At 43.6% G+C, this 14,925-nt stretch overlaps 2 protein-coding genes across 3 annotated transcripts; one reads left to right on the top strand and one right to left on the bottom strand.

Moving 5' to 3' along the window:
• Positions 1-5,799: 5,799 nt before the first annotated feature.
• LOC133905267 (uncharacterized) lies at positions 5,800-6,528 on the top strand. Its single transcript, XM_062347011.1, has one exon. The coding sequence runs from the start codon at positions 5,922-5,924 to the stop codon at positions 6,279-6,281; it is 360 nt and encodes a 119-aa protein (XP_062202995.1). The 5' UTR covers positions 5,800-5,921; the 3' UTR covers positions 6,282-6,528.
• A 2,712-nt stretch (positions 6,529-9,240) lies between these two features.
• On the bottom strand, positions 9,241-14,443 carry LOC133904843 (GDSL esterase/lipase At5g33370-like). Of its 2 annotated transcripts, none has more exons than XM_062346435.1 (5): positions 14,071-14,443; positions 11,886-12,016; positions 10,682-10,918; positions 9,971-10,220; positions 9,241-9,765 (listed from the first exon to the last, which is right to left on the bottom strand). In XM_062346435.1, exons 1-5 carry the CDS (start codon positions 14,369-14,371, stop codon positions 9,512-9,514), a joined length of 1,173 nt encoding a protein of 390 aa, XP_062202419.1. In that variant the 5' UTR covers positions 14,372-14,443; the 3' UTR covers positions 9,241-9,511. The 2 variants fall into 2 exon arrangements, with proteins under 2 accessions (XP_062202419.1, XP_062202418.1); XM_062346434.1 differs by having other exon boundaries at positions 9,971-10,223; positions 14,071-14,441.
• Positions 14,444-14,925: the final 482 nt, after the last annotated feature.

Here is a 14,925-nt window from a genome sequence, read left to right as displayed (position 1 = left end):
ACCAGTTTATGAAGTGCAACATTCCTATTAAATTGTGATGTCTATCAGTATGTGAAGATCGCAATCTAGTTGGTATGGTACACTCATCTTATGTCAAGTATGCAGAATTGCTCTTGTTTGCTTTGGTTTTGTAGTTTGTCTTAAGCTTGAGTACTTTTGCTTGACTTTCTTGTAGCCTGCTTGTGCATTTGTGCTGGTATACTTGCCATGTAGCCTGTTTGATTGTGTCAGTGGCTTTGTGCCATGTGCAATGCATGTGCTCTACTCCGCTACTGCAATTTTGATGGTCGGCGTTTGGTTCTCTGACCTAGACCAAGACAGATGTTGGTATCATATATAACCCAAAATCTACTAAATGCATACTTAGTCTATATTATCAATGACCTAAAAATTGTATCTATACTGATTTGGACATGCCTCAATTGTGCCTACGCCCTTAGGAGTTTAGGTAATTACATGTTATTGTTGTGACATTTGTAACTGTTGAAATGAGGGCAATGCAATCTTGTAGAACGTACCCATCCCTCCTCTCATGAATCATGATATTTTTTATGAAGCCACTAGATATTGTTGCCATGAAAAAGTTAGAACAATGTAGAACATAAATATTTTGAAATCTTCTAGAACCCTCCCCACCTCTCATGGTATTTTCTATGAAGCCACTAGAAATTTTTTCCATGAAAAAATTAGAAGAATGTAAAACATAGATATTTTGTTTGTAAAACTCTAGAAGGGGGAACACTTGTCACAATGGTATGAACCCCTTTGGCCTATAAATAGGGTGGCATGCCTTCTTCCAATGATAAGCCATGAGGAGCAAGGTAGAAGGAGGCATGGTAGTAGAGAGTGATAGTTAGAGAATTAGAGTGAGAGAAGGGTAAGAGAGAAGGATGAGAGTTAAGATAGTCACCAAAAAGAGTTTTGTATATTCTTGTGCAATAGTTATATTGCTGTAATAAAGGGTATCTTTTTGTAAGTAGTAGTATCCCAATTAAATTATTAGTGTATAAGTACTTAGTACATACTAAGTTGTGATTCATCTTAAGGTTGCCTCTGCAACCTGGAACTCAGCTTCATCTAAAGTTAGGCTCTGCCACTCAGAACTGAGAAGACGGCTCTGACGTCCAAATGACTTAATGCACTAAGTAACTAGAAATTAGAAGGGGCTAACTAACTTATGTGGGTCAGTGTATCATAAGTCAATAACTTAGTGGGTATTAGAGCCACCTCAGGCTTACCAATAGTAATACTATCAACATTCTTAACAAACATGTTCCTTTCTCATAAATGTAATATGTCTTCAGGCTTATAGCTTCTCTAAGTAGATATGAATAATTGGAAGGTACATTGTGAAAGGATCGAATGGCCCAAGAGGAGAGTGAATTGTGCACTAATTAAAAACAACTTCTATCAAATTCTAGAACAAGTAACAACCTTAACCTAGATGAAAGGTAATGCAACTACACGATCAAACTAGAGGAAAGCAAGAAAACAAGATAGAATACAAAATAAATGTGGAATTGAAAGCTCGCCAGAAAGTAAATGCTCAAATCCAAATGCGGAAAAGTAAATAGAAAAGCAAGAAGACACCAATTTTTTCCAAGGTATTGAGGAGTTGGCACCCCCTAGTTCTCATTGAAGCATCCACCAAGGATATCGCTTCCTCTTGAGTCACCAAGACTTAAGTGCTACCTCATGATTGTCACTTCTCCATATCCAGATTGATGGGTATCAAACCAAGTACATTGCTCTTCTCGGGGCTCCCACAAGAACTCTAAGAGCTCATCAAGACAGCTTCAATTACCAAAGATCGGCTAGATGTTGCCAACCACCAAGAGTAACAAGCCAATAGCTTCACTTGACCAATATCAAGCCTAAACTTCAGTTAGATCCAAAAATTTTACTCTCTAAGCACTAATGATGTCCTTAATCTTCAATTAGGGACTTTGCAAATCACTCTAGTACTCTCTCTTGCTTCTTGATGACACACATAGAGTATGATCTCTTATGGGTTGCAAGAGATTGAAGTGAGACCGAGTGAGGGGGTTATATGTAGGCTAGAGGTCCAATTCTAGCTGTTGCCCAACCACCCACACTTTTTGTGAACATCAAATGATCCGGCGCGCAACAGCTCACATACACCGGACCATCCGGCGTGTACCTTTTCTGAAAGCTAGCTGATACCAGCTGTCAATAGCCGTACTGCTTTGAAATACTCTGACAAAGTCTCCTATACTCACGCCGTACCATCCCGCATGCACAACCACACCAAACTGGCTGCGAAACCATCTCTGGAAAAATTGTTGTACTGAAGTCACCATGTGTACGTCTGACCATCAGGCATATACAACTACTTTTTCTATACAAAACTTTGGTTCTATATAAAAAGCTCCGGCGTATTCCATCCTCAATACCGGACCATCTGGTGTATTGACTTGAAGCACCTCTTCTGACATAACACTCCGGCGAGTTCAATTTGTTGAGCACTGGACCATCCAGCGTATGCAATTTTCTCTGGACTCGTCCAATTCAACATTTCTCGAGTTTTAACTTCTCGACAACTTATCCATATGCTTCATTTCACAAATGTGCATCCAACCAATCCTAGAATCATCTAGGTTAAGCTACTACTCTTAGCCCCTCTTTATAATATGATTAAAATACTAAGAAATAGAACCTATACTACTCTAAGTGTCATTCATCTCCTTGTGACACTTAGAACTAGAAGATTCTTAATTTTGAAGCTCATATCCTTTGAGCATCCATAGAATCATCTTAGGGATCAAGAATATTCAATTATCATAGTGAACTAAATTTTTTATACCCTTCAAAGCAAACTTGTTAGTCACGATGATACGGTTATCATTAATTACCGAAACACTTACCACTTACCTATGGATCTAGATGCTACCCATTGATATGAAAATAACAATATTTCTCCTTTTTTTAAGGTCTGGTGGTAGGAGATGCCTGAGCCATTTGTTGGTCTGACGCATCCTTTAGCTTTGTTTTATTGCCATGGCAGCGCATGCTATTTCGTTTGTACCTTTTGCACAACTAGTCCTGGTAAACTAGCAAATTTGGACTAGCAGTTGTTGAAGTCCCGATTATGATTATTGTGTATGATGGTTGTCATCACATCACATTGATGATTCTCTTGCTGTAAGAATACACTTGTATGGTGGTGGTAATGGTGCTAAAGTGATGACGCCTTGCGGATTGCCTTTGATCCTCGTAATACTAATCTGAGCATTTGTTGTAGGGTCTCTTCGGGACAAGCAGAGTTCACCCTCAAGGACAGCTCATGAGGATGGAATAGTAAGTTTATATTCCAATAAAAACTAATAAATTCCTACTATCTATTTCTTATTTGAATTCAAATTATTTTAGTCTCGATTGAAGTGCACCATACCTGTTTCAGTTTCTCTTTATGTTATTGAGATGCGGTGAAGTTTTTCTTCTTGCTATACATTTGAGGTGTCAAATCTATCATGTTTAGATTCATAGCATAATGCATCATTTTTTATGTAAGTGAGATTCCAACTCCCCGAAGCCAGCTAATTGAACTTTAAGAGAGCAATGTTGAAACATAAGGGTTTAACACTAGGTATAAACATGATAAGGTTGCAATATTGGTAGGAATCTCAAAATTCTTAACAAATTCCTCTTCCTTCCAAGGTATGCAATTGTTGAATGTGCACTATGCCACGCATGAAGTTGTATACCTATTCATTTCTTTCAAATATGAGTAGGTGCCCTGTTGAGAAATGTGGTATATGTTTGTCTTTGGTTTGTAGCTTATGCGTAATCAAAATGTACACAAATATCATTCCCTTGTTTTGTGTAGGTTCAGTGGCAAGAGGTGCATGAGCAATGAGAAGCTTGTGGGTCCACCGCCTTGCTCATTCCAGGCACTAGGTTTTGTTTTTTCTTTTAGTTTTGTCATGGCAATTTACATGGTTCCATGCACTATATGCTCAATCAAGCGCCTTATGAAGTAGTAGTTATCCCGTTGATGATAATATGGTGCTGGACTGTTGGTCATGCCACAGAACTCAAGAAAGAAGTGTGTTGGCCGGCTATATTGGGCTTGTCTAGTCTAGTTGTGTGCCTATGTTTTACTTGTTTATCTTGCATGTGGCACACCCATTTTTTTTCTTTTTTGAACTACATTGCTATGTTTAGTTATAATTGAGCTGAGAGTCGAGAGATTTCCCGAGGCAACTCATCCGAGGTGACCCGAGAGAGGAGGCTAATCTAGCCCCTCCCCTCCCGTCTCGGGTTTGCCGGTGGCATGAATAGGGGAGGGACCCATCCCCCTTAGTGGTAAGTAGTACTTAGGCTAGTTGTTGGTGTTGAATAATCAAGCTCTTGGACTCTATCTTCTCCTGTTCGTGGTGGCGGCGGCGTGTGGTGCTGGCTGAGGCACTGCAGGGCTCGGTGCAGCGTCCCCGCTCGAGAAGTAGTAGAAGGTTGTGGTGGTGCAGGAGCATCGACCAAGTTTGTTTGTGTATGTGTGTAGCAGTTTGGTAGCAAGATAGGCTAGTTAGTTTGTTAGGGTTGTTTTGATGGTGTCGTTTCGGCGGCCATTCATGTTTTTGTTCCTTCGAGTCAGCTCCAGTGACGGCGACGATGGTCGCCTTCTCTCTAGCGTCGATTCTAGGAGGCATGTGAGTGTTTCCTCGTTCTGTCAGCTAGAGATTCGCGTTGTTATGCGACGACGCAGTGGCGTGTTGCATCGAGGATGAAGATGGAGATGCCAGATCGCTCATTGTCCGGTGAGGGTAAGGTCGTTGATCGTGTTGCGATGCCAGTGCGTTCAACGTTGTCAAGGCTTGTTTATGATAAGTTGTCCCATATGCTTCTAAAATTTGAAGCTTCCTCGCCGGTAGAGAGATCGGTCTCTGGCTCCTTCCTCGGTGTGGTACTCCGTTCTGTTTCAGCGAGACAACGCCATGTCTGGCTGGGTCGATCGGAGGTGAAACAGAAGCTGAATTCTTCTCAGGGGTTGCGTTGTATTTCCGATCTTCTGGAGAGGCTCCTCTGTAAACAATGGTTTGTTTTATCTCATGTTCCATCTATGAAATGCAAACACGTTTACTAAAAAAAAAAGTTTAGCTACAACCAAGATAGATCCATATTCGTCTTTCTATAAAAATTAGCTATATATTTGTCAAGGGCACACGTGCAAGTTTTGTAATTAATGAAAGGTGTAGGAGAATTGTGCTCTGCTAAAAAAGGTAGCGACTCTCTGGCAACCTTCACAGGTATTGTTATAACTGAAGTTGACAAGTTCAAATCTGTCAAGGCCCCAACCTTAAACTTGAGTGCTAGAACTATGAGCAGGGCCATGCATACCACATGGAGCCTGGCCCAATCCCTAACCATCTTCTATCGTCACTCCCCACCGCCATTAGGTCTAACCTCGGTGGGGAGGAATACGGTGTTGTCGACCGGACACAGGAAGCATTAACTAATGCTTTTAAAATCTCCAGTCTGACTGACAATTAGGGTTTCTATCTCTGATACCACAGCAACGTAATTGCATTCATCCTAGATCATCACCCATCAATCTCTCTGGAGCCTTCCAATCCACACTGGACCAAGGACATTACGGTCATTCTCCTCTCCGCACCAGCACCACACACACGTCACCCTCAGGCCCCAACCAAACGCAAAAGAATTCAACGGGGCGGCCTCCAAGCCGGTTTGCAAAAGACCACCCTCTTCCCGCCTTAGCTCACCTACCTACTCCTCCACGTACGTAACCTCCCCACCCCACTCACTCGCCTCCACCCCCGCGACGCGCGCGCCCACTTCACCAGTTCACCGCCCTCCCCTCCCCTCCCCACGTCCATATAACCACCACCTCGCGCAGGCGCAGCACGGGACCGGGACGCGGAGACAGATCGGCTGAGGCGATGCACCCTCTGGTGGGGGCGTTGGTGGGGGAGCGGCGCTACTGGGGGCCGGCTGTGCGGCACGCGGCGGCGTGGGCGGCTGCGCTGGCGCTGGCGGTCTCCGTGGCGTCGTTCGCGCCGGAGGCAGCCTTCGTGTGGGCGCTGGCGGGAGGAGGCGGAGAAGGGGGGAGGGCGTGCGCGGCGGGGACGGTGCGGGTGCCGCTGGACGGCGGCGGCGACCACGTGTGCGTGCCGGCGCGGATGGCGGTGCGTTCCGGCGTCGACCTGCTCGTGCCGCCAGCGTTCGCGGGCCTTGCCGTCGGGGCCTCCGCGTGTTTCGTCCGGGCGCTAGCTATCGGCCGCCGGCACGACGAGTACTAGCCGTCCTTGGAGCTGGAGGCTTGGAGAGCGCGCGAGGGAGGAAAGGACCGCGCGTCTCAGAGGCTGGTTCTTGTCCAGTTTTTTTCTTGATGCAAAATACACCTCCCTGCTTGGGAAGCGTACTGTATAACAAATACGTTTTCATTATCCGTGACTTGTATATACGTGGTTAACTGAGCAATGAAATTGTGCATATATTCCCAGATAAAAAAAAACCGATTATTGCCGATTAATACAAAATTAAATATCGTGTTGTGTTTGTCTTTGTCAACTCAAACCTGTATTCCTAACAGCGAGTCATAAGCAGCTCATCAGTCATCTCAGATAATATTGAGTGCATGTTTGGTGATCTACTAAACTACTTCTCATACTAGGTAAGACCTCCAACTCCACATTCTATATTATACTTAATGCTTTACCTATCACTTGCAAGAGGAGAAGTGTGTGCAATTTCACCCAAACATGCATGCCGGCACGTCTTCCTTGTCCTGTCAACTGTCAAGCTCTTCCGCGACGACCTCTCTCATGGAGGGTCTCTTCTCGCCGGACATCTACAGGCACCGCTTCGCCAGCGTTGCAACCATCCCAAGCACCTCACCCCTGACTTCACCCTTGATCCGCGCGTCAAGCAGCTCGTCGAGCTTGCCGTCCCTCATCGCCGCGAGGAAGTGCGCGGCCGCGGCGAGGCTCCGCTCCTCCTCGGGCGCGGCCAGGGCCAGCGCCTTCCTGCGCGTGAGCAACTCGAGGAGGACGACGCCGAAGTTGTACACGTCGCTCTTTTACGTCAGCCGGCACGTCGGCATGTATTCTGGGTCGAGGTAACCGAACGTCCCCTGGACCAGGGTCACGAGATGTGCCTCGTCCGTCGGCGCCAACGCCCACGCGCCGAAGTCAGACACCTTCGCCGTGTAATTCTCGTCGAGGATCGGAGTATGTTGGGCGACTTCACGTCGCCGTGGATGAATGGGGAATTTAATTTTATATATATATATATGAGTATGTTGGGCAACTTCATGATCGGAGTATGTCAAGATAGCTAGTATTTTAGGTATAATGTTTTATGGATGGGAGAGATCTATTTGAATTTAGGTAAGAACTCTTGATAGGTATTAGACGAGAATTTATTTTTGATCTTATTTGGATGCATTTTTGTAAATTGCGCATGTAGCGTAAATGATTTTATTAGACTGTGATTATGATTTTAGTGATTAATGACAATATAGTCATTGAGATTAACATGTTTGTAAAGAATATATGTTAATATGTCTCGTGCATGTAATACATCAAGAAGCTACCGTAGCCCAGATAAAATTTGGTTGAATTGGAGAAGCTCTGAGAAAAATGTACTCACTGGATGGTCCGGTGCAGAAGAAATTGAACTCACGGGAATATCTCTGACAAAGAGTGAGAGAAGGCTGAAAATTTCATCGGATAGTCTGGTGCTCAGTAGGTGCAGCACCAGAGCTTTATCTGCAAAGAACAATGAAACTAAAGAAGCCACCGGATAGTCCGGTGTTGATGAAGAATGTGCACACCGGAGTATTTTGGCTCAGAACAGAAGAAGTTGAACTCACCGGAAGGCCTGGTGATCAGCGAAAGATATACACTGGAGCAATTCTTTCAGAGAGGGTTACGGGTATTGAAGATCAGAGAACAATAGACCGGAAGGTCTGGTGATGGGAAGTGGGTGCACCGGAGGCTTTACCAGAATATTTCTTGCATAAGCGATTCCAATTGACAAAGAACAAAGATGAACTGATCGGATGGCCCGGTGTCAAGAGGAAGTGCACCAAAGGCATACACCGGAGTGTTTTTCATAGAGATGCGGCGTAGTCTGGCTCAGGATAAATCATTTGGATAGTTCGGTGATGGAGATGAAGTATACACCGGAGTGTTCAGTGTTCATAGAGGCTTTGAGTGGAAGTCTAGCGGCTAGTTCTAAGGATGTACTCATCGGATGTTTCGGTGATGGTACTATTGTTAACACCGGAACATCCGGTGATTATAGTAAAGTTGAGTCGTTGGGTTAACATCTAGTGCGCAAGTTTAAGGTTATAAATATCCCTCTACTCAGTCATTTGAAGAGGTGTTTGTCCAGAGAAATCCATATACACTTGAGAAAACATCCAAACCATCAAAGTGCTTAGAATGATCATCCAAGGTGATTAAGCACAAGATTAAATAGTGTTTAGTGCTTATAAGCCTAGAATGAGTTGTAGTTTGGTGCTGCAGCTTGGAGAGCGGATTAAAGAGTGATCTTAGCTTGTACCAAGAAGTACACCGATACCTTGGAGTCTTGGTGACTCATCGGCAACTTGAGCCGGAGTTGCTCAAGCTTATTGACCCTCCGACTTGGTGTGAAGTAGTGGCAAGACACGTGTACGGGAACGCGAAGACTCTTACCTTGATGGCTCAGGCTTGGAAGTGATAATGGTGGCAAGCGACCAGAAAAAAGACTAGTGGTGAGACCTTGCATTAATGGCTTGGTGGCTCATCCGACTTGAGACCTTACCTTGGTGGTTTGATGCCTTAAAAGTTGTGATCGCGTGCCTATCACGTGCATATCCTTGGTGGAGCTCGAACACCATGGGATAAAAAATCCCTTATACCAAGTTTGTTTCTCTAATTTATTTATGTTCTCGTATCTACATATTTACAATCTATCTTTACGCATTTATCTTACTATGGTAGTTTTCTAGGATTGGTTATAGGTTGCAAAACTATTTTAAGCGATAGAGTAGACACACTAGATAAATCTAAAGCATGTTTAGATAGAAATTAGGATAATTTTATCTTATAAAATTTTTGAAGCCAGTTAGATTTTCTAAGTGTCCTAACTCATCTTCCCACCCTCTTTTAGGAAGTCACCAATCATTTACTATTCACCATATTTAGTTAAAAACTAATTAAATTGATAATTGATACATCTTATTACTTAAATTTATAGATGGGCAAATGATGAGTGTATGATGCGTCACGAGCTGACGATGAGATTTTATTTAATTACTATTTTTTATCATTGTACATCCCATCACTTACATTGAATTATAATATTATAAGCTACTAAAAATATTTTTATTTAATACAATATAGCTTGAAAAAATTATATACGCTATATATATATTTGGACCATTGTGACTTTGTTCTAGCTCCGCCACTGCGTCTGTCAAGTCTTGACGCCTGTGTCCAAGGGCACCATTAGAAATTCTATTTTAGAAGGACCAACACCATTAGATGGCGGAGTAGGCAGCCGGCGCCATGGACGGCTCTCGGACCAGCTGGTCGAGGTTGATAGGATCGGCGTCTCTTGCGGGGCCGTAGAAGAAGGCGAGGCCGGCGCGGCGGTAGGCCGCCTGCGTGCCGTGCGCCCTGTCCCAGAACAGGTACTCGTCGCGGTCCGCGCATAGACTCGCGCCTGCGGTGCAGTCCACCTCGCCGTTAAACTTGCCTCCGCCGCAGCATCCGATCTCCACCTCACGCAGTCCTGGCCGTGCAATCAATCCAACGGTTTGCAACATCAGCTGATTATTTGGACCTCTGTGCAGTGCTTTTGCATCGGCAAGATATTTTCGTTCTCCGGCAAAAAAAAATTCCGTCGTAGTGTGGCCTCAAACTCGATCATTCTTTTAAAGGAAAATCCAGTATGTGCATGTATGTGTATGTATCCTAAACAATATATATGTACTTACCGGCCATCGTTGGGTTGGCGATCATGTCGGAGAGGATGTTGTAGAGGCTGGCGATGGAGTACTTCAAGCCCGGCATGGATTCCGCGACGGCTTTGGCCATCTCGACACGGAGGAGGGCGTTGAACATCCGCGACAGAGAGTTGACGCCGGCGTCGCACTCGCCGTTGGCCGTGGTGGCTCGCCGGCTCGGCAGGCACCCGACGGGCACCGTGTCGAGGATGGCCAACCTCCTTACTCCTAGCTTGTACAACTCCTATGTGCGTACATATATACCAACTTAATTGTCTGTTAAATACTTATTATGTATTTCTTCTGTTTGTTCTGTCACAAGTTGAAATTTATTTCGTTGGTAACATCCAACAGCATTGAGAATCAAGTTTTGCTTGGACGATTAGTATAAGTGGTTGTACTTCTACCACCACGGATTAAACCACACGTTTTGCTTTTTATGTGTCTGACCAAGGTGAAAAAAATATTCAGTGGTAGACAACGGATCCTTTGACAGCTATTGCGTGTGTTTATGAGTTATACTAGTTTTCTTTAAAAAATTCCAAAAAACCAGTCCCCGGTCAGTAGACACAGGTAGCCATAGATGTTATTTTGAGGAAAGTATTTTGAATATTATTTGGTGGTTACTAATTTACTATACGAAAAAGGTACCAGTCGTCTGGTAACTAAATTAGCATGCATGAAGACCATAGACATACGTACGTTGATGTGCTTGATGTAATTGGCGACCATGCCGGCGATGAACTCCGGCGCCTCGCTCTTGGGGACGCCGCCTTTGCCGAACGTAACCAAGTCGTTGCCTCCGGTGCCGGTGACGAACAGGGACCGGCCCAGCCGGCGATCGAGCCTCTCGCGGCACACCAGGCCAGCCCGGATGATTCTGGCCTTGGTCTGTACGAACAGCTGGACTTGTTCACGCAGGGTGATCGTCCCGTTCCCCTGCATGCATGTGTATAGAGGCATATTTTACTTGAAACGGAAATACTTTACGCACTGCTTTTTTTCTGCAAGACAGTAAAAGAAGGAAAAAAACATTCGAGAGCAAAATTCAGAGAATTACAGGTACATGTGTAAAATTAATTATCAAGTAACTATGCTTTCGCAACCTGTATAAGAGGACTACACTAACTTTGCACGATTTATCCGAAAACTATATTTCCCTTCCTAATTACTCCTTTTTTCAAAAATAATAGACGTATTTCTTTTTAAAAAGTTAAACTTTATATACTTTGACTAACATTTAATTAAATTATAAGAACATTTAATGTATAAAAATTATACAACTAGATTTACTATTTAAAATGATTTCACACTGTATATATTTTGTAGTTATAAATGATACATTTTGTGAAAAACCTTAGTCAAAACCAATTTTGAAGATCGAGCCTAAAAGAAATATACCTACCATTTTTGAACGGAGAAAGTATTAAGTTGGCCGTTATTCCGGCGTGTGGGTCTCGCACGGTAGTATTACGCCGGCGACAATGAATATCATTTACCACAACGACTCCATGTCAACGACACGGCCAAATTTGAATAACTATATTCCGCACACATCACATAGGTGTAGTTAGATTTTTGAAATTTGTTCAAAATTCAAGTGCTCTGGAGTTAGTAACATCTGAATACTTTTTAGGAAATATGATACTCGCTTCGTTCACAAATACATGTCGTTTTAGATAAAATTTAGTTAAATTTTAAAAACTTTGACCATCACTAACTTTTAAAATATGTAACTTCAAAATATAAAAATTTTATGTGTGAAATTATATTCAAAAATACTATCATATCAAATAAATTTATTGGATTTTATAAATACATTCTAGTTGAAAATAGTGGTCAAAGAAAAGAATCAAAGACTATGTTATTTCTAAAAGGTAGCACACTACTTGGTCGAGTTACTTACAGTGGTATCTAGAATGCCAGATCCACCGGAAGCGTAGTTGGCGCCAACTCGGCCTCGAAGGAGATCGAGGCTTGATAATGACGTCAGCGAGAGGTAAGCGGGCGGGCCCATCTTGAATCCCAGATGCTGTGCTGCACATATATATGATATATGCAACATAAGTAATAATACACGTTAGTACATACACTCAAACGAAAAGGGTCAATTGTATTTCTCGCTAGGACTACGCCAACTTTGTGCATGTACACAATTTTTTTCCGAAACGAAACTTTGTGTATGTGCACATAACAATCTAACTCCAGCGATTCTTGGAATCCAATGGCTCGAATTTAGGGTATGTTTAATAGGAATCTAGATTTTTTTTAAAAAATATTTCGGTTTTAGACTCTCTTTGAAAATATTTTTCTAATGAATCAAAATCACCTTATAAATCATTTGGCAAACTGTCTAGATTCAGTTTCTTAAAAAAGAAGATGATGATGTAATTAACTATTTTACCCTTGTCTTGATTTACTGTATTTTTTTGTGTTTTTTGCAATAACAACATCGAAAATGAGTATTAACAAAATACTAATTCTACCAAAAATATATATATTTCAATTTTTTTTTGTTATTCCAAGAGTGATTTGAGTGCTTATTAGTTATTTATCACCTATTTGGTTCACAACTCACACGCAATGATGGACCCACAGGGAAATAAAAAAATCGAACTGTTTTCTTCTCTCCCTCCCACGACCTCTCTTCCTCACGCACAGCTTTCTTTCCCCATTCTCTCTCTTCATCACAGTATGCCTCCACCTCCTTAATCCGTCGTCGGAGTGACCGATTTTGCGACCCCTGGCCGTCAAACGGACTTCTCGTGCACCCTCACTTCCGTTTCTCCATTTTTTTTCAAGTCGATTTGCATCTATATACTTCGATTTGAGCTCTAGATTGGGTACTGATGCCCGTGTGGAGAGGCCAACTACCCTAGGTCCTATTCGTGCCAGAGCGACGACCAGCAGGCGAAGGTGGAGACGACGCAGGCGACGGGCGCAGTAGAGGAGGAACCACACGCGAAGCACAGCGCGCGCGGGGGGCACTTCGAGAACGAGGAACCGATTCGCGCGTGAAACTGGCACGAGGCCGTTTCACGCCTCCAATTCATTTTCTGGAAACGCTTCACCCTGTTTCCGCTAAGAAACATTTCGCCACGCGACGTTTGGAAGTGATTCTCTAGGATCGTTCAAGAATCATAACCGATTCTTGCATCCAAACAGCCCTCATTTGATATGTTGCTAGTAATATTGCAGTAATGATACCTCAAAGATAACGATACCTCAGCTGCTGTATAATTGTTGTGTCTAATTAAATCCGTCAGGCCCTTGGTGTGTTGTTATTTCGATAACTAATTATAATGTTGGGAAGCACATTTTATTGTACTGCGATGAGCCAATAAGGATTCTCTTCGAAGAAAGCTCTGCCGCATCATCGTAGTTTGGCTGGGCAAGCTGTATATGAACATCAAACTCTGGTGATCAAACGCCAGCGAGCGAACATCATGTCATCCATGTTCAGTAGCCTGCAGGTTATAGCATGCGAGGTTGCCGGTGGCCCGGCACCGATGATATGTCTCAGACGGCAACGATGCGCCGAAGAGGTGTGTGTCAACAACACACAGTGCATGCCACGTGTTCGATGAAATGTGTCAACGATGAGGAGTAATGTTTATCTTATTTCTAATATTTGTGAGATGTTTAGAGGTTCTTATTTGTCCCCTTGCAATCTGTGGTTCATCGATGAGATGCGTCAAACAGGTTCATGGATGTTTTCTCTTGCAATTTGTGGGTTGTCTGTGTTCCAGTTGTTTCTAACTTCTCCAAATGACCTTCCTGAACAACTTCCAAATGACCCTGAGGTTATATCTTTGGTCTGGTTTTGACCCTGGCGTGGATTGGGTGATTGGACGTGGATTAACCCAATCCAAGTGGGGGTTAGGCCCCACGTCGATGATTTCACCGGCTTGCCAAACGAAGCCTAAGGGCATTGTTTGGGGAACATTTGTCTGATTTTCAGTATGTATAGCAAGTTACCTTTTTTAAAAAAAAAATCCAGCAAGTTCAGCAGGTTTTGCTTGAACCATTCCAATTTTGACGATGAAGAGGGAAATGAGACAGTTAAAATCCTAGCTCGCAGAGTACTTTACCGATGATGTCGGCGAGGTTGTAGCCGTTGGTGAAGCGCCCGGTCCGCCGGGCGACCCCGCGCGGGAGGTCGACGCCGTTCGGGGGCACCGACTTGGGCGCCGGCGGCAGGAAGTCGTTGTTGCCGTCGTCCAAGAGCGAGTCGCCGAACACGTAGATCGCCGGGACCACCTGGCGCCGAGTACTGCTCCCGGTGCTGAGCTCGGCCTCACCCGCCACCGCCGGCGAGCAGAGCACGGCGGCTGCTAGTACTAGCAGAGCACCGGCGACGGCCATCGCCGGGCCCGCAGCTGGGGCGGCCATGAACAGTGGAGTTAATTATTGAGCTGAGACTAGCAGGCGTGTTAGTCAGTGTGTCGTGGGGTGCGGTGCGCCACATGTGATGGGAATCTAAAGCCTCCATTTTCCAACGTGGAACATGCTCGAACACGGACAAACTTTGGTACCTGTGGTCCGTGATTCCATTTCCCCTGTAGATTCGGGCTAGATTTTTAGCTTCCTTTTGTCTACTTTCGGATATAAAAGGTACCCGGAATTTGGAAGTTTTTTCAAAGCTATATATATTAATTGCGAAATCTTTTCTGAGTTGATAACGGTTTTTCCAAGCAACTGAATTCCGCAACAAAAGAGAAAGATAACAACACAACCACCACGAGCTGCTGACTGTTGGATAACAAAGCTAGGTTTGATTTAAGATAAAATCTAAAAACTCTGCGTGCTTACTTTAGTCTTATGTCATGTATATCTATTTTGTTTTTGAAAAGATATAAAATTGCTTGCGAGTTTGAACCAATTTGTTTTTTTTAAATTTATTTGCAACAAAATTGTTTACAAATTGTTCTTATGTTTTATTGAAA

This window comes from Phragmites australis, chromosome 22 (assembly GCF_958298935.1).
Source record: "Phragmites australis chromosome 22, lpPhrAust1.1, whole genome shotgun sequence".
Taxonomy (NCBI): domain Eukaryota; kingdom Viridiplantae; phylum Streptophyta; class Magnoliopsida; order Poales; family Poaceae; genus Phragmites; species Phragmites australis.
Note: the sequence above shows the minus strand (reverse complement) of the source record. Positions and strands in the feature narration are given on the sequence as shown.